At 39.2% G+C, this 27077-nt stretch overlaps 1 protein-coding gene across 1 annotated transcript in view; it reads left to right on the top strand.

The window, feature by feature from the left end:
• The window catches only part of LOC106936817 (N-acetyl-beta-glucosaminyl-glycoprotein 4-beta-N-acetylgalactosaminyltransferase 1-like), a 62063-nt gene extending 34986 nt beyond the window's left edge, over positions 1-27077 (top strand). The window contains exons 7-18 of the mRNA XM_015018033.1: positions 6219-6297; positions 16796-16862; positions 19099-19263; positions 19555-19664; positions 21514-21614; positions 21830-21903; positions 22043-23594; positions 23903-24282; positions 24403-24556; positions 25153-25225; positions 25934-26087; positions 26250-27077. Coding sequence (XP_014873519.1) covers positions 6219-6297; positions 16796-16862; positions 19099-19263; positions 19555-19664; positions 21514-21614; positions 21830-21903; positions 22043-23594; positions 23903-24282; positions 24403-24556; positions 25153-25225; positions 25934-26087; positions 26250-26389 — 3049 coding nt within the window. The 3' untranslated portion in view covers positions 26390-27077. The remainder of the gene's footprint in view (positions 1-6218; positions 6298-16795; positions 16863-19098; positions 19264-19554; positions 19665-21513; positions 21615-21829; positions 21904-22042; positions 23595-23902; positions 24283-24402; positions 24557-25152; positions 25226-25933; positions 26088-26249) is intronic.

The raw sequence follows: 27077 nt of genomic DNA on the forward strand, positions 1-27077 counted from the left end.
ATATATATATTTGTCTGTGTGTGTGTGTGTGTGTGTGTGTGTGTGTGTGTGTGTGCGTGTGCGCATCTGTGTTGGAGTGTGACTTATGTCTAATCGGAAAGCCTTTGGGGTTTAAATGCACATCTTTGGAGCTGTGGAAAACCGTGATTTCACAGCAGACATCTGATTGGCAGTAATGCCTGAGTGTAACCAAACTGCAACACAGTGCCGGTTGCAGCCAAACGTGATTAGAGACAGTAATGATGACAAGGGGTCAGGTTAGTCTGACGCAGAGCAGAAATTATGTTGTGAGTGACTTGGGAATGGATACATAAGCCTTTTTGAAGGGGATCAAGTAAATATCCAGGATATTCTTATTGGTCTGCAGTAAGACAAGATTAACAGCTAAAGACTCTTGCAGACAAATAATGGTTGCTTTAAAAGACCAGACGTGCACAGCAGTGGATTTCCTTTTGCGAAGCATTTGAATCTGAACTTTTATGTAATATACTTTCTTTGGGAATCTTATCACGGCAACAAGGCAAATTGCACTTGTCAGATGCTCCGAGTTGAACCAGCACAGCTTTCTAGCATCAGCAGTGTGGGGGCAAAAATCATGCAAAAATCACAGTCATTGTCTCTGTAAATGTCAGATTGTCACTTTCTAAAAGTGACAGTCTGACATTTATAACTCTGTTACAATCGGACGGGCATGCACAGGTCAGACAGTCATCAGGTTTCTATCTTCTCCCACACTGTTTCTGTCTGAAACTATAAGTACAGCGTTATAAATTCTTCCCAGGAGCTTAAACCCATTTGAACCATTCAGTTCTGTGAACAGTCAGTATTATGATGGCGATGTGAGTGGGTTTAAAGAAATGAGGAGCTCTGACAGGGACTAAAAATTAGGATTATGCGTTTGGATTACAACATTTAGGGGGGAGGGGGGGGAATAAAAGTTGCTTCTTTTTAGATTGTGACACAAACACTTGTTTATAACACAGTCAGGTAACTATGTTACCTTCATTTGTTATAAAAATGCTGTATATGTTAAATGTGACATGGCAATTTGATGGCTTGAAAATGCCCTCTGTCTGTTTAAGAAGCTCCTATCTTTCCAACATTCCAGCACGTCATCACAACAATGCTCCTCCATGTTGCCCTTTACATCTATTCTTAGGAGCACAGGACTGAGAAGTAGATTATTTGATAACCTCAGCCAAACATCTAAGAAGTTAAGTAAGAAAACAAAGCAGAGATGTGTAAGACCAACAGTACGGACACTTTTCTTTTTCAAAATGAATAAATAAATCAATCAATCAATGCAAAAACAAACAAAATAAGAAGAATGCTTCTTGCTTATCCCGACAATGCAACTGAAGAGCCTTTCAAAGCACATTAATCCTTCACATTTTGTCACTTTACAATTACAAATTATAATGTATTATAGAACCACTTTCATACAACCAACACAAAGTATTGCTTAATTGTGCGTCCATCCATCGTCCCATCAGCTTTGACCAGGAAAATCTTTAAAAAGAAAAATCATCTCCACAACATGATGCTTCCGCCACCATGCGGATGGCTTGGTCAAAATTAAATGCAGTGTTGGTTTTCCACCTCGCATAGCCTTTTGTACAGAGGCCAAAATGTACAGTTTGGTCACATCTAAACAGAGCATTTTCTCACAGGTTGTGTGTCCCTGTCATGGCTTGTGTCGATCTGCAAACCAGGCTTTTTATGGCTTCCAACAACAGCTTTCCACTTGCTTTGAACCGTGTAGACAATAGCTGGATCTCTACAGAGTTATGGTGGGCCATTTGGCTGTTTCTCCTATGTAATTTTTTGTACTTTATTTCTGTTATGCTTGACGTGTTTCTTGGTCTTTATGATGCTGCTTGTTGACTAATATTTTCTAATAACCCTTTGAGATCTTCTAAAGACCAGCTATTCGAGGAAGGTTACAGTGAACACTGATGTACTCTTTGTAGTAATTAGGGGACTTCTGAAGACAACTGCTTGAACTGGATTTTATCGAGGGGTGTTAGGGCAGAGGGGGCTGAAAACAAACTGTGTGAAACTTGACCTCCTGGTGTTGCATTGAGAAAAGCAAGAACTTTGTAAAATCTAGTAATACCAGACAAGCAAAGAAAAGTGAACACGAACTGTCCTCCCCAATTCACAATAAGAGTGATGTGGGGAAAAAGATAGAAATATAAGCAAAGAAAAAAAGAGCTGAGCTCAGTAATTCTTCAACATTTACATGACATGCTTGCATATAAGAGAATTGGATGCGGTCAATTCAGAAAAGGTAGACCTGTGTGAGAAGTGCGGGAAAGAAATGGCCGACTTGACACAGAAGAACAGTGGGAGAGAACAGGGGATGACAGAGCCGGATGGAGAAATTGGAAGAAAGAGGATTTATTGAGGCTGCAGGGAAGAGCGTTGGGATCACTCTCTGATGGATTAGAGAAATGCATGGGAAATGGAGGAAAAGAGGGAGGAGAGAGTGTGAAGGGAAAAAAAGCTTTTTGTCCTCCTTCGGGCAGCTCCAGACTCTAGTATCATTAATGTAGTTGAGAGAAACGTTTTTGCTGAGAACAAGCTTTTACTTAAAGGACACCTGTGGGCATTGCAGATAAAGAAATCAGGCAAGAGAAAAAAAAAAGGGACGGAGACGGGGACAGGGTGACACTCGGGATAAAGGACAGACTTTAAAGTTGGACTGTGGACTCTTAAAGCCATCAGTGGGCCGAGAGAGTGCAATAGCATGAGAGGATAATAGCAAAGACAGGAAGTTTACACTCTTTTACTTCACTTCCAGGTTTTTAGAGAGGGGCGAGAAACGGGGGGTTGTGGGTCAATACGTTCAATACGTTTTTGGATAAAAACGGCCTCGCTTTGCTTCATTGGGTTTGTTTTTTTTATTTTTGTTTGTTTGTTTTCTAGATGTTTGTCAAAGAGTGTGTATATCAACATGAGGAAGGTTCCTTCCTCCATTTTTAATGGAAAATAAAAATGTAATGCCTTAGCCAAAGCAGACTTTGGGCTGTGATGATATTCTCCGGTATATTGGTCGGCTCCCACAGAGCCTTCTCATATTATCCATCCTATTCAGATTCCTTTGTCCATCTCTATCTGTTCAGCACACAGTGAGCAGAGACGGGAAACAAAGACTCTAATTAGTCAAGCAATTAGACTCTTGTTTTGTGTCCTTCCTTCATCCTTTGAATCACATGCTAATAGCTGCCTTCTTCTCTTTCATGGCTCATTTGCCCTTCACTTGCTCTTTCATCTTTTTTGCCTCTTTTCATGAAGGAAAGTCTGTAAAAAAAATTATTTTTTAGGTTTATTTGCTATAATCCCATCTTCATTTTTGTAAGAAAGCAGTTCATTTACCATTTACCACTCCTTCTTCTTTCTTTTGACCATTTTTTATCTCTTTCATCCCTCTAATCATCCAACACACACAAACAAACTCATTTAGTCTCACCGAATTATGAAGGATGAAACACCTATGTCCAATCCCGCAATATAACGTGTAGCGATTTTGCTTTAATTCTTGAAATTTCTGGTGTGTCATTTGTAAAAATAAATAAATAAATAAATAAATAAAATAAATCCATCAAACTGATGCTGACATTTCTCTACATTTCCTGCATGACAAGCTGTGGCAGCTGTAAATTGTCTCCTTTGTAGCACAAACTAGAAACGAGATATTAAGTTAGTTAAATTGTTTTTTTTATTTGAGTCTAATAGAAATAAAAAGTCACATAAGCTACACATTTTTTCCCCTCACTGTCTGAAATTGAATCAGACTAAACTTGTCCTGTTTTAGGTCAGTAAGAATGACCAACATTATTTATATTTGCTAAATGTCAGACAATTTAGCAAAAACATTTTTTTTTTAGAGATTGTAACTTTTTTTTTTTTTTTAATGAGGCACATCCAATATGATGATATCATGGCTCTGGAAGCCCATAATAGGTTTATTACATTTAACATTTTATTTTAATATTATTATATTTTTCACAAAGTATCTGATATTGTACATAGACTCCAGGTATTCTGCCAGTTCTGGGAGTGACTTAAAGGGGGATTATTACATACGTTTTTAAATTTGAGGGCGAATGTTGAGAGTTTTGTTCAGATGAAGCATCAGCTGTTTTGTGTCTGTTTTTGGTGCAACTCTGAGACAGTGTGGCAGCAGACAGAGGCCTCTCAACTCTACCATTAGATTATCCCCCTGATTAAGTCAAATTATGGTCAGACATCCCAAGTGTAATGAAGGGTCAGGAAATCTAATGATGTTTCCTAAAAGCATTAATGTGGTCTGGTCAGGGGTGAAAGCTCCATAAAGTCAAACTATAAAACAAGCATCACTCAATTTTAGATTATTAGAAAGAAAGACGTAATAAATTAACTTGCTTTAACACAGATTTGTTTGTGCTTTGCCTTTGGAGAATGTAAAATGCCTTATTCATCTGGGTTTTTTTTTAAATTATTATTATTATGTTATTTTTACTCCTTCAGTGATGAATCGTCTAAACGTCAGGGTTGTAGGAATTGTGTTTGTATCTTTTTTGGGAAGGGCAAGTGAGGCAGCCAGGAACTTCAAGTGACACTTAGGTTTGCTGGGTGCAATTTCAACAGCTACACAGACATCCCCTACTTATGAAAGAGTGACCTTTATAGCATACTGTCACTGCTCTCCTGCACCTGCAATGATTTATTGGCTATACAGAAAGCTTGTCAGTGGGATGATACAGCGGAGCTTATGCCCGGTGCAGCACATGACTGCCCCCCCCCTTAGGCCTGTGTCCTTCAGTTTCAACTCAGCCAGCAACATCAAAAAGTAGAAAAGAAAACACACACATCAAAATATGTTTATTTATATATATATATATATATATATATATATATATATATATATATATATATATATATATATATATATATACATAGTGCTTTTTTTATCTTCAGCAAAGTTAGAAGAAGATGGGTGAATGTACTGCCTCAAATCCGAACAGAAGGACATAATTTCATTGCTGAAAATTATTTTCTGAAGCAAACGAAATGTTTGTCGGACATATTTTCTCCTTTCTCCAGTTAAAGTGCTGTTTTATTGTTCAGAAGATAGTCTGCACATAAAAGCCGAACACTCTACCAAATGTTGTTTGCTGGAGCATTTGATGTGCTCATAGGGCTACGCATGGAAATCAAGCAGTCGGTTAGGGCTTACATTTACGTCTGTTTTGGGAGTTAATGTTGTGTGAAGAAATGCTCTGTCCTTCATTCCACAGTCAAAGTGTGGCCAACTGCATCAAAAATTGTTTTATATGAATAAACCATTGTTTGTTTTATGTGCATATTAAATTGATTTGGGGGAAATGGCGTACGTGGAGAACCTTCAAATCATTTTCACACAAACAGCTGTGAACTGGATGAGTGGAAAATTCTGATTTATTTTCAACATCGATTTTCTTCATCAGGCTCTAAAGGAGTGTTTTTTTATTTTTTTATTTTTTTATTCAGGCTTCAATAAAGCTGCTACTCACTGTCATCTTTTACTGTTGTGCCCCTGGCATAAAATTATTTCCTGGGCACATCTTCCTCCATTCCACAGAAGCATAATTTTTTGTTGTTGTTGTGGTTTTAAAGTTAAATTATTTGGTTCAAGGATTTTAAAGTCTGATAAAACTTCTCTGCGAGGCTTTCAGGGCCGAGAGTCATATCAAAAATAAACACTCACTAATGACTCACTGGTGTGTCAATAAAAATCACAGCTGAAGAAATATAAAAAAAGCTTATAGTTATCATTAAGCAGCAGGTTACATTAAAAACAAAATGCAATAAAAGCAGAATATGATGACCATGATCTTTTAAAATATTAGAATGTTCCTTTTGCTTGAGAGAAGAAAAAAAAAAAACAATCTAATGAGGTAATAGGAACTGGGGTCATCGGGATCCCTTAGGAAGTGCCTATTGGTTATAAGCACAGGTAAGTTTATGTGCTACTATTTAAAAAATAATCAAAATCACAAGAAAAAAAACATTTTGTTGTGAAAGATTTTAGTAAATCTAAAGGAAATCTCTAATCGAAGAGGAAGTTGCTGAAAACCAATCTTCATTGAACTTTATCTTGTACTCGTCACATTTTCTTGCATTTAAAATCAGATCTTACTGTAGAGTGTATTCTGATTATAATCTAACTGCAGCTTTTCCTGTTTTCCCTGTAGCCTGATATCATCCAGGCGATACTATTTTGAGATTCTTCACAAGCAAGATGACAAGGGATCAGACCACGTGGAGGTTGGGGTAAGTTAGCACAAAGTTTCTTCTGTTTTTTTGTTTTTTTTATTAGAACTATTATTCCTCACAGATGTTGTTAGTCAGAGTTCATGGCTTTCAGTGTAGACACACACTTATGCTAATCTAGAAGTTCATCTAAAAGTTTCCATTTAATTTCAACTTTGTACTTTATGGTTTAAATCCATGTAACTATGTATGTATTTTCTTGTGCAAAATGAGTGCAAACTGGTGTGAACATATTGGTCTGTATGTGGTGATGACGCATAAGGCCTGATTGACCCATTTAAAAACAATGTCACATTGTTAAAGGACAGCACTGACTCGAAACACATATTGATTGAAACAAATACCAAATGCTGAAGTTGGTCATTTTGAAGCAAAAGAAGTAAACTGCTTATTCTGCGCCAAAATAAGCAGTTTACTTATATGGAAAATAAGCAAATTGCTGCCTTATTAGCGTTGTTGTAGAAAATCAGACATGTGTGGCACAGATGCATAATTAAACTTTTCATTAATTACAAACATTAAAACTGTGGAATAGTCCAACAGATGCTGCATATGATAGTTTATAAACAGCAGTCAAATTCAGTAGTTTTGTAAACAAAACCTGTGCTGTGTCGTTGGAGGAGACCCAACTGCACCAGCAGGGAGAGGCGAGCAAATAGAAATCAACCCGTTTATGCAAAAGCAAAGACTGAGCTGGTGAGAGCTGGCTCTTGTTACTCATTAGGCCGTTTGATCACAGCTATTCAAATACTCAAGCCATTGGTTTGCCTACCAAAGAATGCAGAGTACAGCATTTTTAACACACCTCTTTCTTTTTCCGTTATTTTTGTTGTCAGTCTTGCACAAGACCTTAACATTTTGCCCCGTCTTCTGTTTGTGGCAACTCTCCAATGCACCATTTTCGCCGCAGAGTGGTGTCTCCACCTCAGGCAAGGCTCCAACTGGAACTTAACTTCGAGATGAAGTGTCAAACAAAAGCCCACATCCCTTATATAACCTTTTGTTCTGAGTATGTCGGCAGGTGGCGAGAGGAGATCACTTAGGTGTGGATGTAGGATATATCTTTTAACTAGCTTTGAGTTATAATCCTTGTCAGCAGTTGGTATAACACCAACGGTGTCAGAGTGATAGATCTTCTCCCACTGTAGTTTTTTTCATGTTTTGTCATCCTGAAAATTAGACATATTTTCCTCACTTGGATTTTTATGTATTTTACTGCTTACACTGCTTTTGTGACATTTTTCAGGCGTATACTCGTTCCCGAATTGTTTATAAAGGCTAAGACTCAGAAAGTTCTTTTATTTCTATTTTTTTCTCTCTGTATTTCTTTTCTCATATTGATCGGGGTGATGCAAAGTTCTGTGACGACAGACGGATCATACAGGAAACTGGTTTGTAATAAGATGATACAGCAGCCAAAGGAGAACAGAAAGTTGCTTAGGTGTTTGTAAACCCTTTGAGATTTTTTTGTGTGTGTGTGTTCTGTGAAGTACAGTTTAGATTGGGCTTAAAAATCCAACCTGACGCCGTGGATCCCGTCCACATTGTGTCTGAACTCGATCCAGTCCGACTAATTAACTCTAGTTAGAGCTCAGAGCCTGAAATAAACCCAACACAATATTTTAAACTGTTAACAATTTCAAATACTTCCAGGCCTTCATTGAATGAAAGATCACCACATTAGGAAGCGTGTAATAAACTGGTGATTTGAGGTCACATTTCAACTCTTAATATCATCTAAAAAAGTACAAGCCTCCCTCCACCACTGGCTAGTACATTTGCTGTCAAGAGAACAGAGAAGTATGTTGTTGTGCATGTCGGTACTGCAAAATAAAAAAAAGTTGCAGCCTTTGGTAAATGTTCCTCCGTATTGCAGCAAGGTGTATCAAATAACAACCGTCTTTCTGTGGTTTTCCCACAGCGACTAGTACGTTCTTCTTTACAAAGGTGTTTCATCACTGTGTCTTGCTCTGCTTCGTCTACATTTCACAGCATTGTCCCAAGGTAAGTTTGACTCACGTTGCATCTTTGTGGTGCTGTCAGCAAGACAGTCTGACGGACCACATTGAGAGCAGTACATGTTGTCTAATGTGGCGAACAAGAGAACAGACGAATGGTGTGTGTAACAAATCAGTTGCATTTTGTAGGAACAATTCAGCAGAGTTTAAGGAATGAGCTGGGAATCGGTGATCTAGAGTATATGTCTCATCTGTTTTGAGGCAGATTCTAAGGATGCATCAGAATAATTGTAATAAAACTTAAGACCATTCATCTCAGCTTGGTCAGCTTAACGTTAATGGTCCAGGTCAACTAATAAATGGCAAGCAAAATATCTGAACCAAATAATGCATGGTATGAAATAAATTTTACAATTCAGTCCATACCATCATTTCAGGGTCATATTTTTCAGCAAAAGCTGATCTATCATTTACAGCTTTTTAAAATATCAGTTATTCTTGGGGTTATGTCTGAGCAACAGGCACTTCATTGTAGGAATCTTTATAAAGTTGTGTGCATATATATATATAGCAGTTCCTATTTATTTGGCTTAAAAAAAATGGTTTAAAAGTGCTTGCTTTAAATCCTTGCTCTAAGCATAAATTTCATTCACTCTGATATCTTAACCAGAATGCTTTATTTGGCCTACCCCTGGCAGACTTTGGTTTAAAGAAACCAGTTGAATATGTTTTGTCTGACTGGAATGTAGTAATGTTTTGAAGCGGCCCGGTCAAAGTCCAGACGTCAGTCTGATAAGAGTGAACAGAAAATATGTGTGCCAGGTTACAAATTTGTAGCACCTGTAAACCAGCCCCAAATATTTAGATTTTCGGCTTTAAAACACTAAAAGGATTTGCTTTTTCCTAACATTTTAATGGCTTCATAGAAAATTAAAGAGCAAACGGAGCCAAGAAAATGTAGAAAAAGAATAAATATTCAGAAGTCATAATTTTCAAGTAGAAATGCACAAGTTTCAGTTTTTTGCTTCTATTCTCTTAAGCGAAAACGCTCATGGTGTTTCCAAAATAGATTGGTCCAACAAGATAAAGTGTAATGAATATAAAAGTCAGCAAGTTGAAATTATATGCTTGGTTGTGTGTATGTACGAATGCGCCGTCTGAGTAAGGCTTTCGCACGTGATTTAACGGTGGAATACATTTTATACCGCGACAAAAATAGCAGATTTACTGTGACCAGCCCACAACAGCATAAGCCCAGTGCTGACATAAATCTGCAGATATCCAGGCCTTCATTTGTTAAAGAGCAGATGGTGGGAATTCATTGCTTCTTTTCCCCTCTGTACGGCGTGTTCTCCGTAAAGCTGTGATTGTACAGTCAAAGGTGGGCCTATTGTCAAGGAATGTATTTGTTAAGCAGCTCTTCCTTTGAACGCTTGAAACATGCCGTACTAAAAGATATTCTGAAGAGTTTTGGCTTGAAAATGAGAAGGAAACATTCCTGCTATGATGGGCTTCTTTCTGTTTTGTTGCACTTAGTGTTTAAGGAGGCTAGCTGCTGGAAGGTGGGACATAAATAATGAATCAAAAAGGGACCATTTGAAAATGACTCAAATGCATATTTTGTAGGCGCAGCGGGGATTCTGCGCTTTGGCTGTATCTATCCAGTTCAGTCACCTGCCTTCAACCCTTTCCCCAATTATCTTCAAATAAAGTAGTAGTTTTTTTTTTTTGTTTTTTTTTTTGTTATAGGTAGCTGCTTAACATGATAAATCATTCCATGAGCTGCAGTTTCATTAACTTTCTTAATTACCATCTGGATCTTTGTCAGTGAAACACAGGACCTTCCCCACCAGCCTAATGGAAAACATCTACTGATCGCAGCCTGACGGGACGACGGAAAGTGTTGCCCATTAAACAGAATGATTGAGGAGATGACAGAGGAGAAGAAAGCAACACTTTAATTAGCAATGGCAACTTTATGGACGGGCAGTGGTGTGAGGTTTAGCTGCGGGATTTTAATGGCCCTGTTTTAGGACTCCTACTGGGCCACATCCCAGACTGATGACCAAGTATTACTCTCCTTCCACCGCTGCACTTGCACAGGCTCAGCTGCACAGTCATGGCCACAAAGACCTTTCGGTATCTATGAAATTTCCCTCAGTATAAATCAGCAGTGCTAAAAGTGAACTGCAGCCAGGTGTTTAAATACAATGAGCATCTCTGTGATAAATCCCAGGCTAACTATGTCAGTACCATTTTTCTTCCTTTTAATTTAACTTTTTTTTTTCCTTTGGTTGGATCAAGGTTTTCAGATCTGAAATTTGTTCAAATGCATTTTACATAACCCTTTTTATGCATTTTTTTTTACATTAATACATAACACATTTCAATACTCCACCAAAAGAAAACTTTTGTTTTGTGTTGCTAAATTACTGATCTTTCTATTTAAGCCACCTCATGATAACGAGATGACTTTACATTTATTTACCCTACATATGAATTTACAGCTATTGTTTGTCTTCAGCACGGTCTACATGTACAACATTGACCCGATGGTGACTAACGTTGCTGTATGTTGTATGTATTCCAAAAGTGCAGTAGCAAATTCTTAATCTCTAAACATTTGTGGAATTTGACTTTCCAGGCATTTTTCCAGCTCTAGGTAAGTGTGGGGAAATATTTTAGATATTATTTCCTGCCTTAATATATTTCTGGATTAAAAAATATGTATACATATATATAAAAGATCTAGATGTTCATGAGCAAAGTTTTGAGTTGCTTTGGTTCATTCTTTTTGTCTGTGTGCTATTCTTGCCATCCATCCGTTCTGCCATTCATCCATCCATCTGTTCGTCCATCCACTTCAGTCATGTGTACATTCATCTCCCTTTCAATACATTCTGGTGTAGGTGCAGATTTGGAAAATTAAAACTTACTATTGACTACTTTCGAGATGTCAGCCACATTAGGCTTGCTATAAACTTTTGCATTTGCTAAATGTGCCAAAAAAGATTAAAAGCAGATGTGCTGTCACAAACAGCACACGCACTTCCACACTCCACCAAAAGGAGGCAGGTGGTCTGCCACAACAATAACCATGCACTGCAGGACTCCTTTCCTGGCTCATTTATTTCATAGCACCAAGGTGATGTTTCATCCAACAGGTGCAGTGTGCAAGTCCTAACAGTGGAATCCTACACCCCACACATGCATAAGTGTTCTTAGCCCGGGCACTTAACCCCAGGCTTTCTGTCAATTCACAGCATCTGTTTACTGATTTGGGTGTATTTGTGTGTTGAAATGGGTGAAAATGGTGCTGAAGCATATTAAGGGGTCAGTAAGAGTAGAAATGAATTTGTAAGTGCCGTCCATTTAACGCCGGAAGGTGTTTATGAGCCCTGACTCCAGTCATACACCCATTTAAATCTAGAATTCACTTTTCCCCACACCAGTAATGGCTCATATAATCAAATCCTCCCTCAGAACATATCTTTAGCATTACTCAGGTTTCTGTCATGAGCAGCTGCTTTTGTCATTGTTCAGGACAGTGAACTTGTTTGGGTTATGTCATTCACTAACTAATCATTTATTTTTATGTTTTCAGTGTATTTCGACAATGACCTCCACTGGGAGGGCCATACAGATTATTTTTTATTTTATCTCCATTTCTATTTCCATTTTACTCTCAGCTGCTTTTACAGCGTTCATGTCCGTGTCCTGCATACCATACAGGCCTTGTACAGTATGTTCACTCCTTGGACAGACTTGGATAGAGTTTTAATCTACTGCTGTTTATCTCTTTCTCTTCTTGTTGGTGCCGAATGAACTAAAAACCTTTTCCAGAGAAAGAAATTTTTGCTCCAGAATTAACCAAAAGACTATTTTCCATCTGTTGTTCTTGGACAACGCTCAATTTGTCCTGCTAAAAACAAGGCTATTTTTCCCAGTAGTTTTGTTGTTTAATAAAGAGGCGGTAAAATATAAGTATTAAAAAAAAAATCTTCTGACTGGCATAAATGTTATTTCACAGTGTTGTCTTCTCCTGATTACTTGACAGTAGTTAAAATGAAGCTCGACTCCAAACTACTGAAGTAAGCAGGGAGTGAGATAAATGCTTTGCTATGCTAATTGTTCTTTCATTAGCTTGTTAATTGTCACTTTGCTTTCTTTGCACCACAGCTGCAAGATGTAATTCTTGGCTTGTTAGCAGCATGTCATTCCCAGCCAAGAACTGTTTCTCAGTTCTTTGTCTGAAACATGGTGGACACTCACATGTGATCCTCTTTCTTCTGTCTACCCATAAGTTATATGAAAACAGATTACTTAAAAAAAAATTCTGATTATTGATTGACAGTCCTCTATTCTTTTCTTTGCACACACATCTCTACGTGTTTCTAAGCTTTAAGATCAAAGATTAGAAGTTAAGTGCATCTCTACCTGCTGAAAAATATATTAGATGGATTCCAAATGACTGAGGTGGGATATATCCTTTTTACAACAAAAATGATACAAAAGGAAATAAATTAATCTCTAAATACTTTACAGCTTTCTATTCATCAACCATTTCTTCAGAGATTAGCCTCTAATGATTTTCATTGTAATAGCCTAGAAAGAATAAGACAGCAATGGAAACTACTGCGCTAAATAAGTGACTTATCTGCTTTGCTTTTACTACTTCAAAAGAAATCTTTGTCATGACATTTTAATAATAGGCTAACCAGATTTATCATAAGATATAATGTCTTACTTATAGTCAAAACTTCTATTATAAATAAAGGTTAAAGAAAATGGATGGATATCTTGTTTACATTTATACTTTCTCCTGGACCTGTGCCATCAGGTTTGTTAAAGTCTTACTCTGCTCACTCCCACAGTTATTTTATTTTATTTCATTTTTGTGTTTACGCTCTGTTGCTTCGGGCCCAACGCCAGCTGTCTGTGGGTAAGGCAGCGTTTAGGCGATAATTGGTATACCTCGCGGTGTACCTCCCTGCCCTTTGTGGAGCATGCAGACATTACCAAGAATTACACAGTTATTATTAAAGCTTGCTCTGGACGTCGGATGTTCCTGGCAAACATTTGGTTTTTCAGAGCCGTCAGATATCTTTACTTCCTGTGAATTTTGATTTCAAGTGAATCTTAACCAAACATGTAAGATCAAGATTTGCTTTAGCAGTTATTTTCCATGTGCTATATTAAGAAATCAACTTCAGCTTGTGAGGAGTTTAATTAAAGGAAACGTGAACTTCAGTGAACTTCAGTCAGTTCTGTCAGAGATTAAAAGTTCTGATTGTTAAAATGTAATAACCCATCTGAGAGCGTCTGTAAAAAGGAAGAAAAATAAATTATATATAATATTATGTATTTATTTTCCTTTTGGGTATTTAAACTATTTTTTTTTTATTTAACTGGATTTAAATAAGATGAGAAGAGGGAGGAATACTCTGGCTTCCTTCACCACTCTGTGACGACGACCAGCATAAACTCTTTGGCCGACTTTTCTAGTAATAGCCGACCTTCGTGTCGGCTCAGTATCTTGGCTAAGCGAGACAACCCTGAGGCTAAATTGTGCCATTTCTTTCAACATTTGGTGCTCTTTAATATTTCCCCGTTGATAATGGTTCTCTTTTCTCTCTGTTGAACTTTAAGAGGCACTTAGATTTCTTCCTCTCGCTGCTTCCCCTCAAACACATAAAAATACATACAGAAACGAGTTAATACATGCATCATATGAAAAACATATTTGTTTCTTGTTTGACATTAAAGGAGATAAGATTTGAATTTTTTTTTCACTAGCAAATTCTGGATTCTACATGTATTCTCTTATTATGAAGTACAAATACATTTGAAACTGTGTAACTTGGGTCAAACCTTCTGGGTGTTCTTCCACAAGCATTTCATATTGTTTTCCGTTTCCAGTAGCAGTCCAGTTCTTACTGACAGAATTGGTTTAAGTGAGTCAGTTTGCAGGTCATTTTTCTTGTCCACACCTTTTCAGCTCTCCCCACAAATTTTCTATGTGAATAAACCCCAAGTTTTTTGATTCATTCCCAATTACCAGAACACACTTGATGGCAGTTATTTCAGCTAAGAGTGTGACGAGATGCTTCTGTTGAGGACCAGAGAAACATTTAAAACATGCACATATTGGTTAGGATAGTTTTGGGGTTTTTTCCCCCTCTGATCATCTAAATTCCGATTTGAATTTTGTATTTTCTCGGATTATCTTTGCGTGATAGTTGTTTGACAATCTGAAAAGTGGGTAACAAAAAAGCAAAAACAAAAAATCTGTAAGGAGGCAAATACTTTTTTCACTGCACTGTACACACTTGAGATAACTCTGTAATTGACAAGGTATTTCCATTACACAGAGTTGGGCCTCCACTTACTCAAGCTGATCGGACCGTATCTCCCCGCATTCATTGCTTTGGAGACCATCATTGGCTGATATCATCCCCGCAGTAAAACTCTGCGCTGGAAAGATAAGATTTGTCTTTGGAGTGTAACCTCTGACGGAGGCACACATGCGTGAACTGTTCTTTATCATTCTCTTGGATGGAGGAAGGACTTTTGAAACCTTCGAAGTGTAACCTGAAGAACTATTAAGAATTGCTGTCCGTGCATCCAGCCTTTCTAAAGCTCTGTAAGGCCGAAGCTGAGAATTGGGAAACCCTGCGGCAGAAGCTCGTTGGGAGCATCAGGACCGAGTCGACTTGCAGTTTCCTTCTTTGTGCGTCCAAATCAGCAAACAAACCAACGCCATTCCCCCAAAGACTCTTATAGCTGTTCTAGCTATTGGACTGCTCCTTTGAACTGGATTTTGGAGATTGTTTCAATCTACCTGAGGTTGATCACCTCAAAATAATAATAATAATAATAAATTCAAGTGTCTGGGCTTTGACAAATTAGTTAAATAAGATGATTTAGCCATCTTTATTTTTTACGTTGGCTTAATGCTTCTTATTGAAGACTTGCTGTTAAAATGCTTTGTGAAAACTGCCACGTGTTCAAACTTTTGTATCCAAGTTAGAGTTTGAATAACGTGCATTGAATGATTAATTGATTTCAGTGTTTCATTTTGTTCATCATAAGCCATTAGGGATTTGATCCTTTACTCTTTACTCATTTTTCTTCCCCTCTCCTCAGTAGTTTGAGGCATGCTGGTGGTTTAAGAGTAGAGTTATTGACGGGATGTTTTGACTGTAAGGTTGAGCTAGTTTGTTAATAAATATTCAGCCTTCAACTTTATTAATAATTTCATCAATAATAAATTATGAATCATACATATTAAAAATGACATAGGTCAATCGTTGCCACAATTCTCGTTTCCCCAACAATACGCAGCTATGGGAGATGAAAGACCTTAAAAATCAACAAATGATGAGAATACATGCCATGCATGTAACATAAAGAGAAGGCAGGAGCTTTTTGTGCTTACCAGAATGCAGACGTCAGAGTGCCCATTTAATTAAATCAAACAGTATCAGCAGCTGCTAATGTTTTGTCCAGTTTCTCCTTAATGATTGTAAGTAGCTGTTCCTGCCTGTGTGCTGCAACCCCTGAGGTTGTACAGAAACAGTTACAGCACTCTGCAAATTTTGTCGTGTTGTCGTGTCAGTTGGGTGAAGGCAAACCTTTTCAGAAATCATATGTTGCCTTAACTTTTTTTTTGTCTTCTTTTGACTTTCCCAGCTCACTTTTCAAGACGGAAATAATGACAAAATGGCGAAGCGTTTTGTGGCCGGCTGAGCCGCGCCCCGCTGCGACTCAGCATGGCATTGTCGCTGTGCCCTTGTTTGATGTTCCTATGTTTGTGTCCTTCTGTGGGCACCGTATGGGTCCCTCAGTGTCACCGCATCAACATGGCTGCGAACTGCTGATATGAGCTTTAGATTCAGTACGGGGGAACATAACCTGTTGCTGATGAAATGCCCCTTAATCTAAGTGGGAGGGTGTTGTGTGTACAAACACTATTGTGGGAGTATTTGCATTGGGCCTGAGGTGGGTGTTTATATTTATATTCTCTAAGGAAAGGTTGGAAAATGACCTGTCTCCCATGATTACATCCTTGGTAAGTGGAAGTGACGAGGTAATTGTGAAATCTATTTAGGAGAATTGTTGCCTGTCTCTCTTCCTTCCTCTCGATGCTCCTCTGGTTCAGGTCATTAGTTGATTCCTGTCTATTTTTTTCCCTCCTCTCCACTCTTTGTCATCTTTTTTCGTGTTCTTGTTTTGTTCACAGTCTGTTTTCATTTTTCTCTTGTTTACTCCATTCCCTGGCTCTTTACAGCGCCGGATTTCATACTCTTGCTGGAAAATGTTTCACTCTGCTGTCTTTGCTGTCGCAGAATAAGTGAGTTTGTAGGAAAAAAAGAAAAAAAAATTCAGCATCAGCCAAATCCTCTCATTTTGAGATGCTCAGTAACAGAGAGAATGTCACTTAGCTGACAATCAGCCATGAGGGATTCCTGTTCAGTTTCGTGTTCTACATGTTCGGGTCGTGTTCTTACGCAGGTGCCTTTCTTGTGTGTCTCATTCAGTGGCGGCCGTTCCTCCCAGGTCTGAAGTATGAAGTGATAGACTCAGCTTACATCTCCCTCTACACAGGTAAGGACATTTCATATATATATATATATATATATATATATATATATATATATATATATATATATATATATATATATATACAAAAACCTTTCATATCAGTTTATTTACGACCAATTTTTATAAAACAAAATTAAAATTTGGATCTGGGTTGTTGTTTATTTTTTACTTTTAAACAACAATGGGCTTGCTTACCATTATTATATTTTGAAATGTTCTTTGTTATACTTGGTCTTTGTTTTGCTTGCACGTAATCTTATCACATACAGAAACAATTTGAAATGTAGGACTAAGCATTGACATTTCAACAGAACTAGGCTGGTTTATTGTCTGTCTTCCATTAAATGTTGATTTGATCATATATTTTGGATCATTGTTCTGTTGAATAGTTAAAGACTCAATTTCAGTGTTCTGGCAGCGTTCGGCAGATGATAAAAAATACATATATCTTCAAAGCTATAAATATAGGATTATACTACATCCATAAAAACATCTACAGCGGGGGGAATGGGGGGGAATGGGGTTTACACACAATACATAATCCAGAGATGTCATTGGATCTGGCCGACACCGCATATGCTCTACTTGTGTCACGGTATTTGCAGCAAAGCTAAGAACTCTGCACTCTGAGTAGGTGCTTAACCTCTGCAGCACCAAGAATAGCAATGTGTCACAAGGCATCAGTTACACTGAAAGCGGAAAATGCCTGCTGCTCCAGAAATGATGCGCAGAGTTGTCAACTTGAGCAAAACCGCAGTGTTGCTTGGCTGTGAGCCAAACCCAGCGGCCTTGTTTATGACGAGCTGCGACAGAGAAGAATGGGGCCTCGTACATCGCAAGAGGTCACTCGCTGGATTCGGGCATTACCTTCTCATCATCTTCCAGCAGCCATCCATCCTGTCCTCCTGTGTCTCACCCTCCCTCCTCACTAGTTCACGTTACGTACACAGGCCAGAAAGCGTTTGAGATTCATTCATGTTTGTGAAATTATGCCACCGTGTGTGGGGTTCGTATGTGTGCTTGGCGCAATTTAAGAACAAGAGAGGGGAAGTTGTATCAAAGTAATTCTATTACATTTTCATTTTTAATAAAACCTTAAGAAATATCCTTTTTAGAAGGACAGCCTATTAAAGATTCACATTATGTCTCATGGATGCAAGTCAAATTGGTTTCCTTTCAATCTAAAAACTGATTTTTCTCGTTTTATCTTGGAAAATTAAACCTGGTAGTGCAAAACAGTAGAAAGCTTTCCGTGAACTTGAAGAGCACTCTAAATAAGAAAATTCTATCATTTCCTATAATTATTTTTTCTGATCTTGCCAGAAATAGTAGAGCTGATTTAAACTGGATGCTTTTGCAGCATGCAGATATTATGCTTATCCTCTAAATTGTCAATTAGATTGATGTTTTCCACTTTATAAACTTTGTGTTAGCTAATCCACATTTTTGATCTGTGTTTGGGATTATCATCTTGTTGTACCACTCACAACTGTCCACGTTTTAACCATCTAATTGTCAGTTTGAGGTGAAACTTGAAGAATGTCATTGTTTTACCCAGTTTGTGGAATCTAAGAGTACCACTGGAAGCCCACAGCATGATGCCACAGCTACCATGCCTGACAGTTTACACAAAGTTCTTCAAATGTAATTCCTCACATTGACATCTCCAAACCTTAAAAAGTGCCAATTTACGAGATGTTTGTTTTGTTGTTGTTACTCCGATGAAAAAAGAAATCTCCAACAAAATCTGAAGTTTCCTACTTCGAGACATACGCAGCGGAGTGATCAAAAAGTCTTATTGTCAAACAAAAAGAAGCTTACAAAGGCTTACTTTGTGTACCATATGCACATATAGACTCAGGGTGTTGCACAGTTGACCCTTGTGACCCCTGTTAATTACAAATCATGTCTTCCATAAGCCCTTGCTCCCGATTTGCCATTAATCACACATTCTCTCTCCTCCCTCCCCGCTATCGATTGCTGTTATTATGACCGCTCTGTTCTGGATTTCTTTTGACCTCCAGATTATTTTTCAATGTTTCTCTTTTTGTTTTGGCTACTGTTGTTCTTTATTCATCAGATAACTTTTTTTTTCTTCTCACCTTCCTCCTGCTAGCTTTTTGACCTTATGCACCCTGTCAATAACTGTGACATTGACAGGATTTATTGATTAGAAGGAAACTTTGTAACAGACAAAATCACATTGATAAGAAAACCGCCATGGTTTCTTTGTCCCCAGATGAGTCCAGTCTGAAGATGAACAGCGTGGATCACATCCCTCAGACTTTGGCCAGTCACATCCATCTCCCAGCAGAATTTCGGCCACAGGGTCTGGAAGGAGACATGATCACACCGCATGGAGCTGATATGCTGAGGCCAGACCCCAGGGATACTTTCTACAGCAGTATGTCTGCCATTCAGAATTTTGCCCTGTTTGCCTTTTCCACAACGTTTCATCCTGAATTTCTGGCTTCTCGTTTCCTCTTCCTGTCTAATTAACTGCACGGTTCCCGGCGGACTCTTTCTTGCTGCATTCAGCATTGCTGTAATTTAATCAAACTGCTGGCATTTCTTTTTATGTTTCCTGCTTTTGATATTTTCCACTTTTGACCCTCTTGACTGTTAATGTCTTTATGTAAATTTCAAGTCATAATTGTTTCGCAAACTGTCGAGTCATTTCTGTCTCCCTCTTCAGCCCCAGTGATTGACCCCTCTCGGCTGCAAAACGTTCTTCCAGCCTGTCTCTACTCTCCAACCTACGTAGTCAAAGATTTTCCCATCGCCCGATACCAAGGCCTTCAGTTTGTAAGTCAAAAAGAAGTGTTATGTGCTTTTGTTTTAATATCACTGGTCTTTACAGATGACATTGTGGACTCTATTGCAGATAAATGTGGCCAGAGTTAAAGTTTGATTCAGTCAGATCCCAAAGCATTTTCTCGTGGGATCTTAGAAGATTTTGGACAGGTCTGGGTGTTTTATTTGGAAGGAAATGCTTGTGGTCCATACATATTAGTCACATGCAGTAACAAGGCAGGGAGACATTTCTGCAGCTCCCTCAGTTTTACTGTCAGGAATTTTAGCAGCCCTCAGTTTAAGTATTGTTTTTCATCTTGTTGCAGTTGACTGGGCTTCATTTGATTGATACATTTTTACCAACTTCCTTTATGAACTGAATTTGATTGCACATTATATCAATAAGACCAAATCAAAAATGTAATTGGGTTTTAATTTGTCTTTATGATTGGATTAAATTGATTTAGTCATATATTTCCATATATGAGTTAAACCTGTTAGTCTTGTAAAGTGGTCTTAGATTAAATTTGATTAAAACTGAATCAATATTATTATTATCTTTTAAATAATGCTGGTCTTATGTAAAAGTCCAACTATGTCTGGGAAGGACTTAACCACTGTTTCAGCATTCTAAGTATGCCTTTATTTGGGAGTTCTGAAATTGAATCGAAACCAAAGGGCACAAAACAGAAAGAAATAGGAGCACAAAAATGATGTAGGTGTGAGCATAAACACAGAATCAACAAACTCTTTGTGTCAATAGGTAAAAGTGGCAATTGTTGGGCTCTACTCCCCTCTGTGGGAGTACAGATGTTACTGCAACAGATATAAACATGGGAAGTGTTCAACCGAATCTCCTCACTGTAAATTAGGCTTACAGGTTAAATTAATAAATGAGCATTTGCAAGAAAAACTGTTTAAATCTCTCTCTCTTTTTTTGACAAAGTCGCAACTAATTTGAAGTTTGAAGATTTAAAGTGAAAAGAACAGTGGCTTCCCTGCTTGGGCATGTTAGAAAGAGGAAGCTATCAACTCCCAACATTAGATATCCGAGGAGACAAGTGGTTTAAAATCCTGAAAGGGCTTCAGACTTCACAACTGTGTCCTGGCACAAAAAAGTCAGCTCCACTCTGCCCGCTGCTTATTAAACAAGTCAAGGGGCTTTTGGGATTCTGTTCTGGGTTCGCATAAATTAAAACTGGAATGTTTCGATTCAGTGGATCAGTGGTAAGCCCCTCAGGAGGAAGAATGAAGCTTCCCCCGGAAAGAACGCCATGCCTACGGAGATGCTTTGCAGTGGCTTAGAGAAGCTCTGGGGCTGCTTTGTTTCCTTTAGTGCTGAAAACCTACATGGTGAGGATTCAGTCAAATATCAGGAAATCCTATGAGAAAATTCCATGCCGTCTGTGAGGAAGGTGAAGCTTACGCCATCAAATAGGACGATGATTTCAGTCATATTTCAAATTCCACCAATGCTTGATTTCAGAAGAAATCCTGAAAGACACGAGAGTATTCATTGCAGTGGTCTGACTTGAAACATATTCAAAATATCTGATGAGATTTTAAAAAAAGATGGTTGCAGGACACAAAGCCAATAATATTAGTGAATTTAAGGCCTTTGTCTTAAATTCACTAAAAATTCTTCATGAATTATTCCAGAAGCTGTTCTGTAGCTTTAAATCGGTGGTTGGTTACTTGTAGATTAGATGTGATGCCAAAACGGTTGATAGTTAATCATTAACACTCATCTTTTAATTAAATGTGAAACAGCTAAAATTTCAAACCATCTCCTTGCACAAGCATGTATTCAATAATAGAGTTGTGTATGACAGTCTGGACTGAGATGCGACTCTTTTTTCAGGTCTACCTATCTTTTGTCTACCCTAACGACTTCACACGTCTCACCCATATGGAACGGGAAAACAAATGTTTCTACAGAGAGTCTCCTATCTACTTGGAGAAGTAAGCACATTTAGCTTTATCTGTTTGAGAGACAAACAAACATTTGTCTATGTCTTGAATAAACAAACAGCTACGCAGAAAAGTGTCCTAGCGACCTTCATGGTACAAGCTTAGGCAAACTCTCTTACTTACAGCCTCCACTTATAAACCTACAAGTAACCTTCAGTTAATGCATGTGGTCATTTGTGGGTGCTTCTTCTTCCTTTGTCTGCCAGATTTGGTTTCTATAAATATATGAAGATGGATGAGGAGGAAGATGACAGACTGTTCTTTTTCCCCAACCCAGATGGTAAGTTATAATGAGCAAACACGTACTCCTTACAATAATCCCTGCACACACACACAAAAAAACACACACAAACCTGCAGCTTGTATTTGAACAAATGTTCGCACTGTATCAACTTTGAATCTCCTTCATTTGACAACAGACTTTCTTGAAGAAGAGGAGGTCGTGGATGCAGAGGACGAGGCAGAGATTGTTGGGACGCATTCGCCCAGAAAACCTTCTCATCCAAGCCAGTCCAGTCATATGCATAATTCTTCCCATCAGCACTCAAAAACTGGGGCCACACCCGCAGGCAGAGAGGAAGAGCAAGGTAAAGAAGATCTAAAAGAAGAAGAAGAGGAGGAGGAGGTGGGAGAGGTCAACAGTATCATACGTCACAGAAAAAGAAAACAGTCTTTTCACAGGGATAGACAGAATGATGAGAGGGTTCTGGACAGAGACTGGGGAAGGGATCATACTCGTGGGAATATGAGACAAGATACAAGGAAAGGACTTGAGGAAGACCAACCCATAGCTCTGTTACCAGACGTGGACAGTGTGGTCAGGGGTCGCACTTTGTCCTGGGTCTATACTGGTCCCGCAGACCAAGACCTGAACAAGAAAGCCAAAGCACAAGGTGGGAGAGGTGATCTTGAGGTACCTCCTAAAATTAGCAAGTCTTCGCTCCTTTTTCCCCAAAAAACCTCCCTATCTGCACTCACCAGCAGAGCGAAGCAGATCCTCAGCAACTCTGCCCATAGCAACTACCCCCATACTAACAGTAACAAGCCTGTTGGGAGCAAGAAGGAGAAGAGAGAGGAGAGCAAGATCTACATTACCAGGCCTCGTCCTGCGAAGGAGAGAGAAAAAGAAAGGGAACAGCGACGGGAGAGGAGGGAAGAGAGGGCATCTCGACATCCTAGAGAAGTTTTCCCTGGAGTATTTTTGTACCAAACTGGGAAGACCACAAGGCTGGTAAACCTGGGTCAAAGAAGACATGGCGGAAGGGGTGGGTCAGTGGTTAGGCACCTTATTGGTGCCCCTCAACTTTGGCACAGCCCTCCTACTAAGGACAGTAAGGCATCAGCACATAACAAAAGTGTCAACATTCAGAGTGAAACTGCAGAAAAGTCTTTTAGCAAAGCAGCAATGACAAAACAGCTAGAAAAAATCAAGAGGAAAGGCGAATCCCGAGATTTAAGGACTGCTGTCACAGCTGACCTGCCCAGTAAAAGAGATATCCAGATCCCTTTGTCCTACCACCAAGAGCCTCCTCCGACCCCGGCCTCTGAAACAAGGTTAAGCTATACAGAAAACACAGTCCACAGTCAGTTACGGGTCACTTCTTACCTTAGGACCTCAGAGATTACCGAATCTCAGCATCAGCTAAACCCAGACTCCCACCTCACTGACATCGATCAAGATACAAACCGCTCTAATCCTGATCCCAACCCCGATCCAGAGCAAGAGCTGGAACCAGAGGAGGGAGAAATGTCAGATTACAGCTACGAGGAGGTCGAAGTCCGGCCAGGTTGGGCAGAGGAAAGCATCAATTGGCAGAGGACGTTCTCAGTTAATCCGATGGACTTCGAGCTACTGCGATCGGACTGGAATGACCTGCGCTGCAATGTGTCCGGCAACCTCCAGCTGGCGGAAAGCGAAGTGGTGGACGTGCTGGCACAGTACATGGAAAAACTCAATGAACGCAATGGAGGGTAAGGGTGAAGGTCCAGATCATGACTTCCCAACTCTTCTCAAATGCTACTACCATGCATGTCTTAGACGCATCCCTTTTCCAACACGCTTGAATGACTGAATGAATGGTTGACCCAGGCTTCTGCAGTGTCGAATGGTATATTAATGAGATAATTCAACTATAATATTAGTGTGTTGGAGCAGGGATTTCGGAAATTTTACAAGTTTAAACAAACCACTTTTGTTCCACATTCTATTTCAGACAGATTGTTTTTGCAACAACCATCCTGGGTTTTTCTTAAGGTTTTTTTTTTCGTGTGTTCTCCAGAATCTACACCCTGCTAAGAATCATCAATGTTGAGAAGCGCCGCGATTCGGCAAGGGGAAACCGATACCTGGTAGAGCTGGAGTTGATGGAGAGAGGACGCAGCGTGGTACGGCTTTCAGAGTACATTTACCTGCTGCTGCACCGTGGAAGGCCAGGAGAGGAAAGCGTGGAGAACACAGACTCCGCTCCGGCCTCTGCGCCGCCCCCGCTTCCCTCTGCGTCTGCAACCAGCTTCACCACCCAGCATCCGTCTCCTTCCACCAGGTCCTCGGTGCGGCCCGGCGCGACACCGTGGAGCACTGCTTACGCTAAGCCTCTTCTCTGCCAGCCTGTCATGCTGCAATGGAGGCGAGATGTCATGGTGCACTTCGTGGTGCCGGGTCAGTCAAAAGCGTTTCTTGCTCAAAAAAAAATTTAAGTGCATCATGAAAGAGACTGTTTAAACTATGCTCTTTATATCTAAAAGATAAATTTTTTTTGTATGCATTATTGTCCTGTAGTGAAAAACCAGGCTCGCTGGGTGCAGCAGTTTATTTCTGACATGGAAAATCTTCACCAGCAAACAAAGGACGACAACTTCAGCATCATTATTGTCGATTTTGAGAGTGAGGACATGGACGTGGAGCAGGCTCTCAGAGAGAGCAGGGTGCCAAAGTGAGTGTTGGGTGATGTTTTGTAGCATGACACAAAAGAAAAGAAAAGAAAAGAAAAGAAGAAAAGAAAAGAAAAGAAAAGAAAACCCTTAGAGCTGTTCAGAAGTTTTAAAAGTTCCATAATGGTTACAGAGATTTTGAGATTTATTTTATTTTTTTTACAATGTAATGCTGCATTAACAAGCTTTCTGAAGGTTGTGGTATTGTAATGGGCTGGCTGCTGTAGCTTTCACATAGTGTTTTTTATACAAGGCAGTCATTCTGGTTTTTCAGGTCAGTTAGTAAAAAAAAACTTCTCTTTCGACTTCTAACTTGGAAATTTCAATTTTTAGCAAATTGGAATTATATCACAACCAACCAATGCCAATGGAAAACTTTTTTTTCTTCTTTTTTAATCTTTTAAGATTAACACAAGAAACAGAAAAACTCCATATCTGTTTATTCTGCTTTAAAATATATATATACCAAGGTGGGGATGCTTGGGAAAACATGGTATTTACTGAGGTGGTACTTGTTATAAAATGTTAGAGGACCACTGCCTTAAGGCTCCCTTCAGGGGGGTTCATTTGATGTTCTTATATGGATTTGTTTTGGCAGATATGAGTACCTCAGAAGAGAGGGAAACTTTGAGCGCTCGGCAGGGCTGCAGATCGGCGTGGACACCATTAAGGTTAGAGAAACAAACACACCGAGGGAAGACACGCTGTGTGAGCTGGCAGGGTAAAACCCCCTTGCCCAAGGTCAGGCAGTGACCACTCGACCTTTTATGGCTGATAGGCAGATGGAAAGAACACTCATGCATAATGAATCTATCACTGCCGGGCCGGTCTGTCACGCTTTGCGGATTGCCCACGTCTCTGAGCCCCCTCCTGCTTCCTTTGACCATCTCCCACTGAGCCAAGCTTGGGATGGCAGGGAATTGCTTAGACGGGAAGCGTCATCCCCTCTGCTTTGTGTATGTCAAAGCTGTCACATCCATTTCTTTTTATGGCTTATTTGTGTGCATACGGCCCTGCTGCATTCTCCGTTGGTTTCTCGATCACACATCTGTGCACACCGATCCAGACAGGGCTGAGAGCTGCCCAAAATCTGGATAGACGTTGATCCGCCATTTGGGTGTCAGGTCCGTCAGTATGAGATGACGGAGTTGTCACTCATGTCTAAGTGACCTCTGGGATATTTACGTTAAGACGAGCTACTGATGCCAAGCTCGCACTTCTCCCCTGTTTCAATCTTAAAATACCAAATTAGACACAAGTGACCAATCACTCACATTTAGCACTTCCTTAGAGCAGTGTTAACCTATGGGGGGGAGGATACAAATAATTAAACCTAATGATGCTTAGATTGATGGAATATTTTTATTTTTCTACTGCAGGACAGTCACAGTATAGTGTTTCTTTGTGATCTGCACATTCACTTCCCTCTGAACATCTTGGAAAGCATCAGGAAGCACTGCGTGGAAGGACGCCTGGCGTTTGCTCCCATCGTCATGAGGCTGAGCTGTGGTAGTTCACCTCTGGAGCCTAATGGTAAGACACAACTGCAAAAAATAAAAATAAAGCATCTTTGCGCATCTAAAAGATTTTTTATGAATTCTTGATTTGACTAATCTCTTCTTCACATGGCAATCTTGATTCTTTCACCAATTTGGACTGCTATTCAGTGGGAGCCTGGCTGCTTTTGTCTCACAGGTTATTGGGAGGTTAATGGCTTTGGGCTGTTTGGAATATACAAGTCAGATTTTGACAAGATTGGAGGAATGAACACCGAGGAGTTCAAAGACCGCTGGGGTGGAGAGGACTGGGAACTTCTCGATAGGTATATTAAGTAAATGAAATTGTACATAAATAATTCCCTTTGAAAAATTACGTCCCTTTCTTGTGACCTTTTTTCTTTCTTTCCATGTGTTCCTTCCTTTACTCCTCCTTGTTTTTGTCGTGCCCTGCTCATATTACTTGTATCTCGCTTACTTTTGTTCATTTCTTTTATTCTTTATATTCCGAATGAATCTTGACATGTCAATAAAGCTTCACTGTTTTAGATTCTCACACATAAATGGTAGTTTCCGAGGTATTAAATGTCATGTAGAGAGGAAACATTGTTATGAAAGATGAGAAAAGGAGTAGTGTATTTATTGCAGCCAATGTCATAATAACATTGCCACTGCATAATTTTTTATTTTTATTGTGTGCAGTCCTGTCTCTAACCTTTTTTCGGAGACTTTAAAAAGCACGCTACAGCATCAAGCTCACGTGGGATCCTCATAATTCCATGTGCATGAACATATCCATGTATAACTCCAAATGTTTTTAGGTCTTAAAAAATATAATACATCTACATTATTCACAAATCCTTCATTGTGACTCTGAATTGGCCAACATAGATTTTCTTTTTTTGACTTTTTATCCCGACTTGTTTGCTTCTTGATATTACATTTTCCCCTTGTTCTTGTAAAGGCGTTATAATGTTACAATATTTTTTAAGTCATTCTAATTCCATAAAGCACATTCAGAAAAGAT

Source organism: Poecilia latipinna, unplaced genomic scaffold, assembly GCF_001443285.1.
Source record: "Poecilia latipinna isolate Pla-1442-1.1 unplaced genomic scaffold, P_latipinna-1.0 Scaffold2220, whole genome shotgun sequence".
NCBI classification, from domain to species: Eukaryota; Metazoa; Chordata; class Actinopteri; order Cyprinodontiformes; family Poeciliidae; genus Poecilia; species Poecilia latipinna.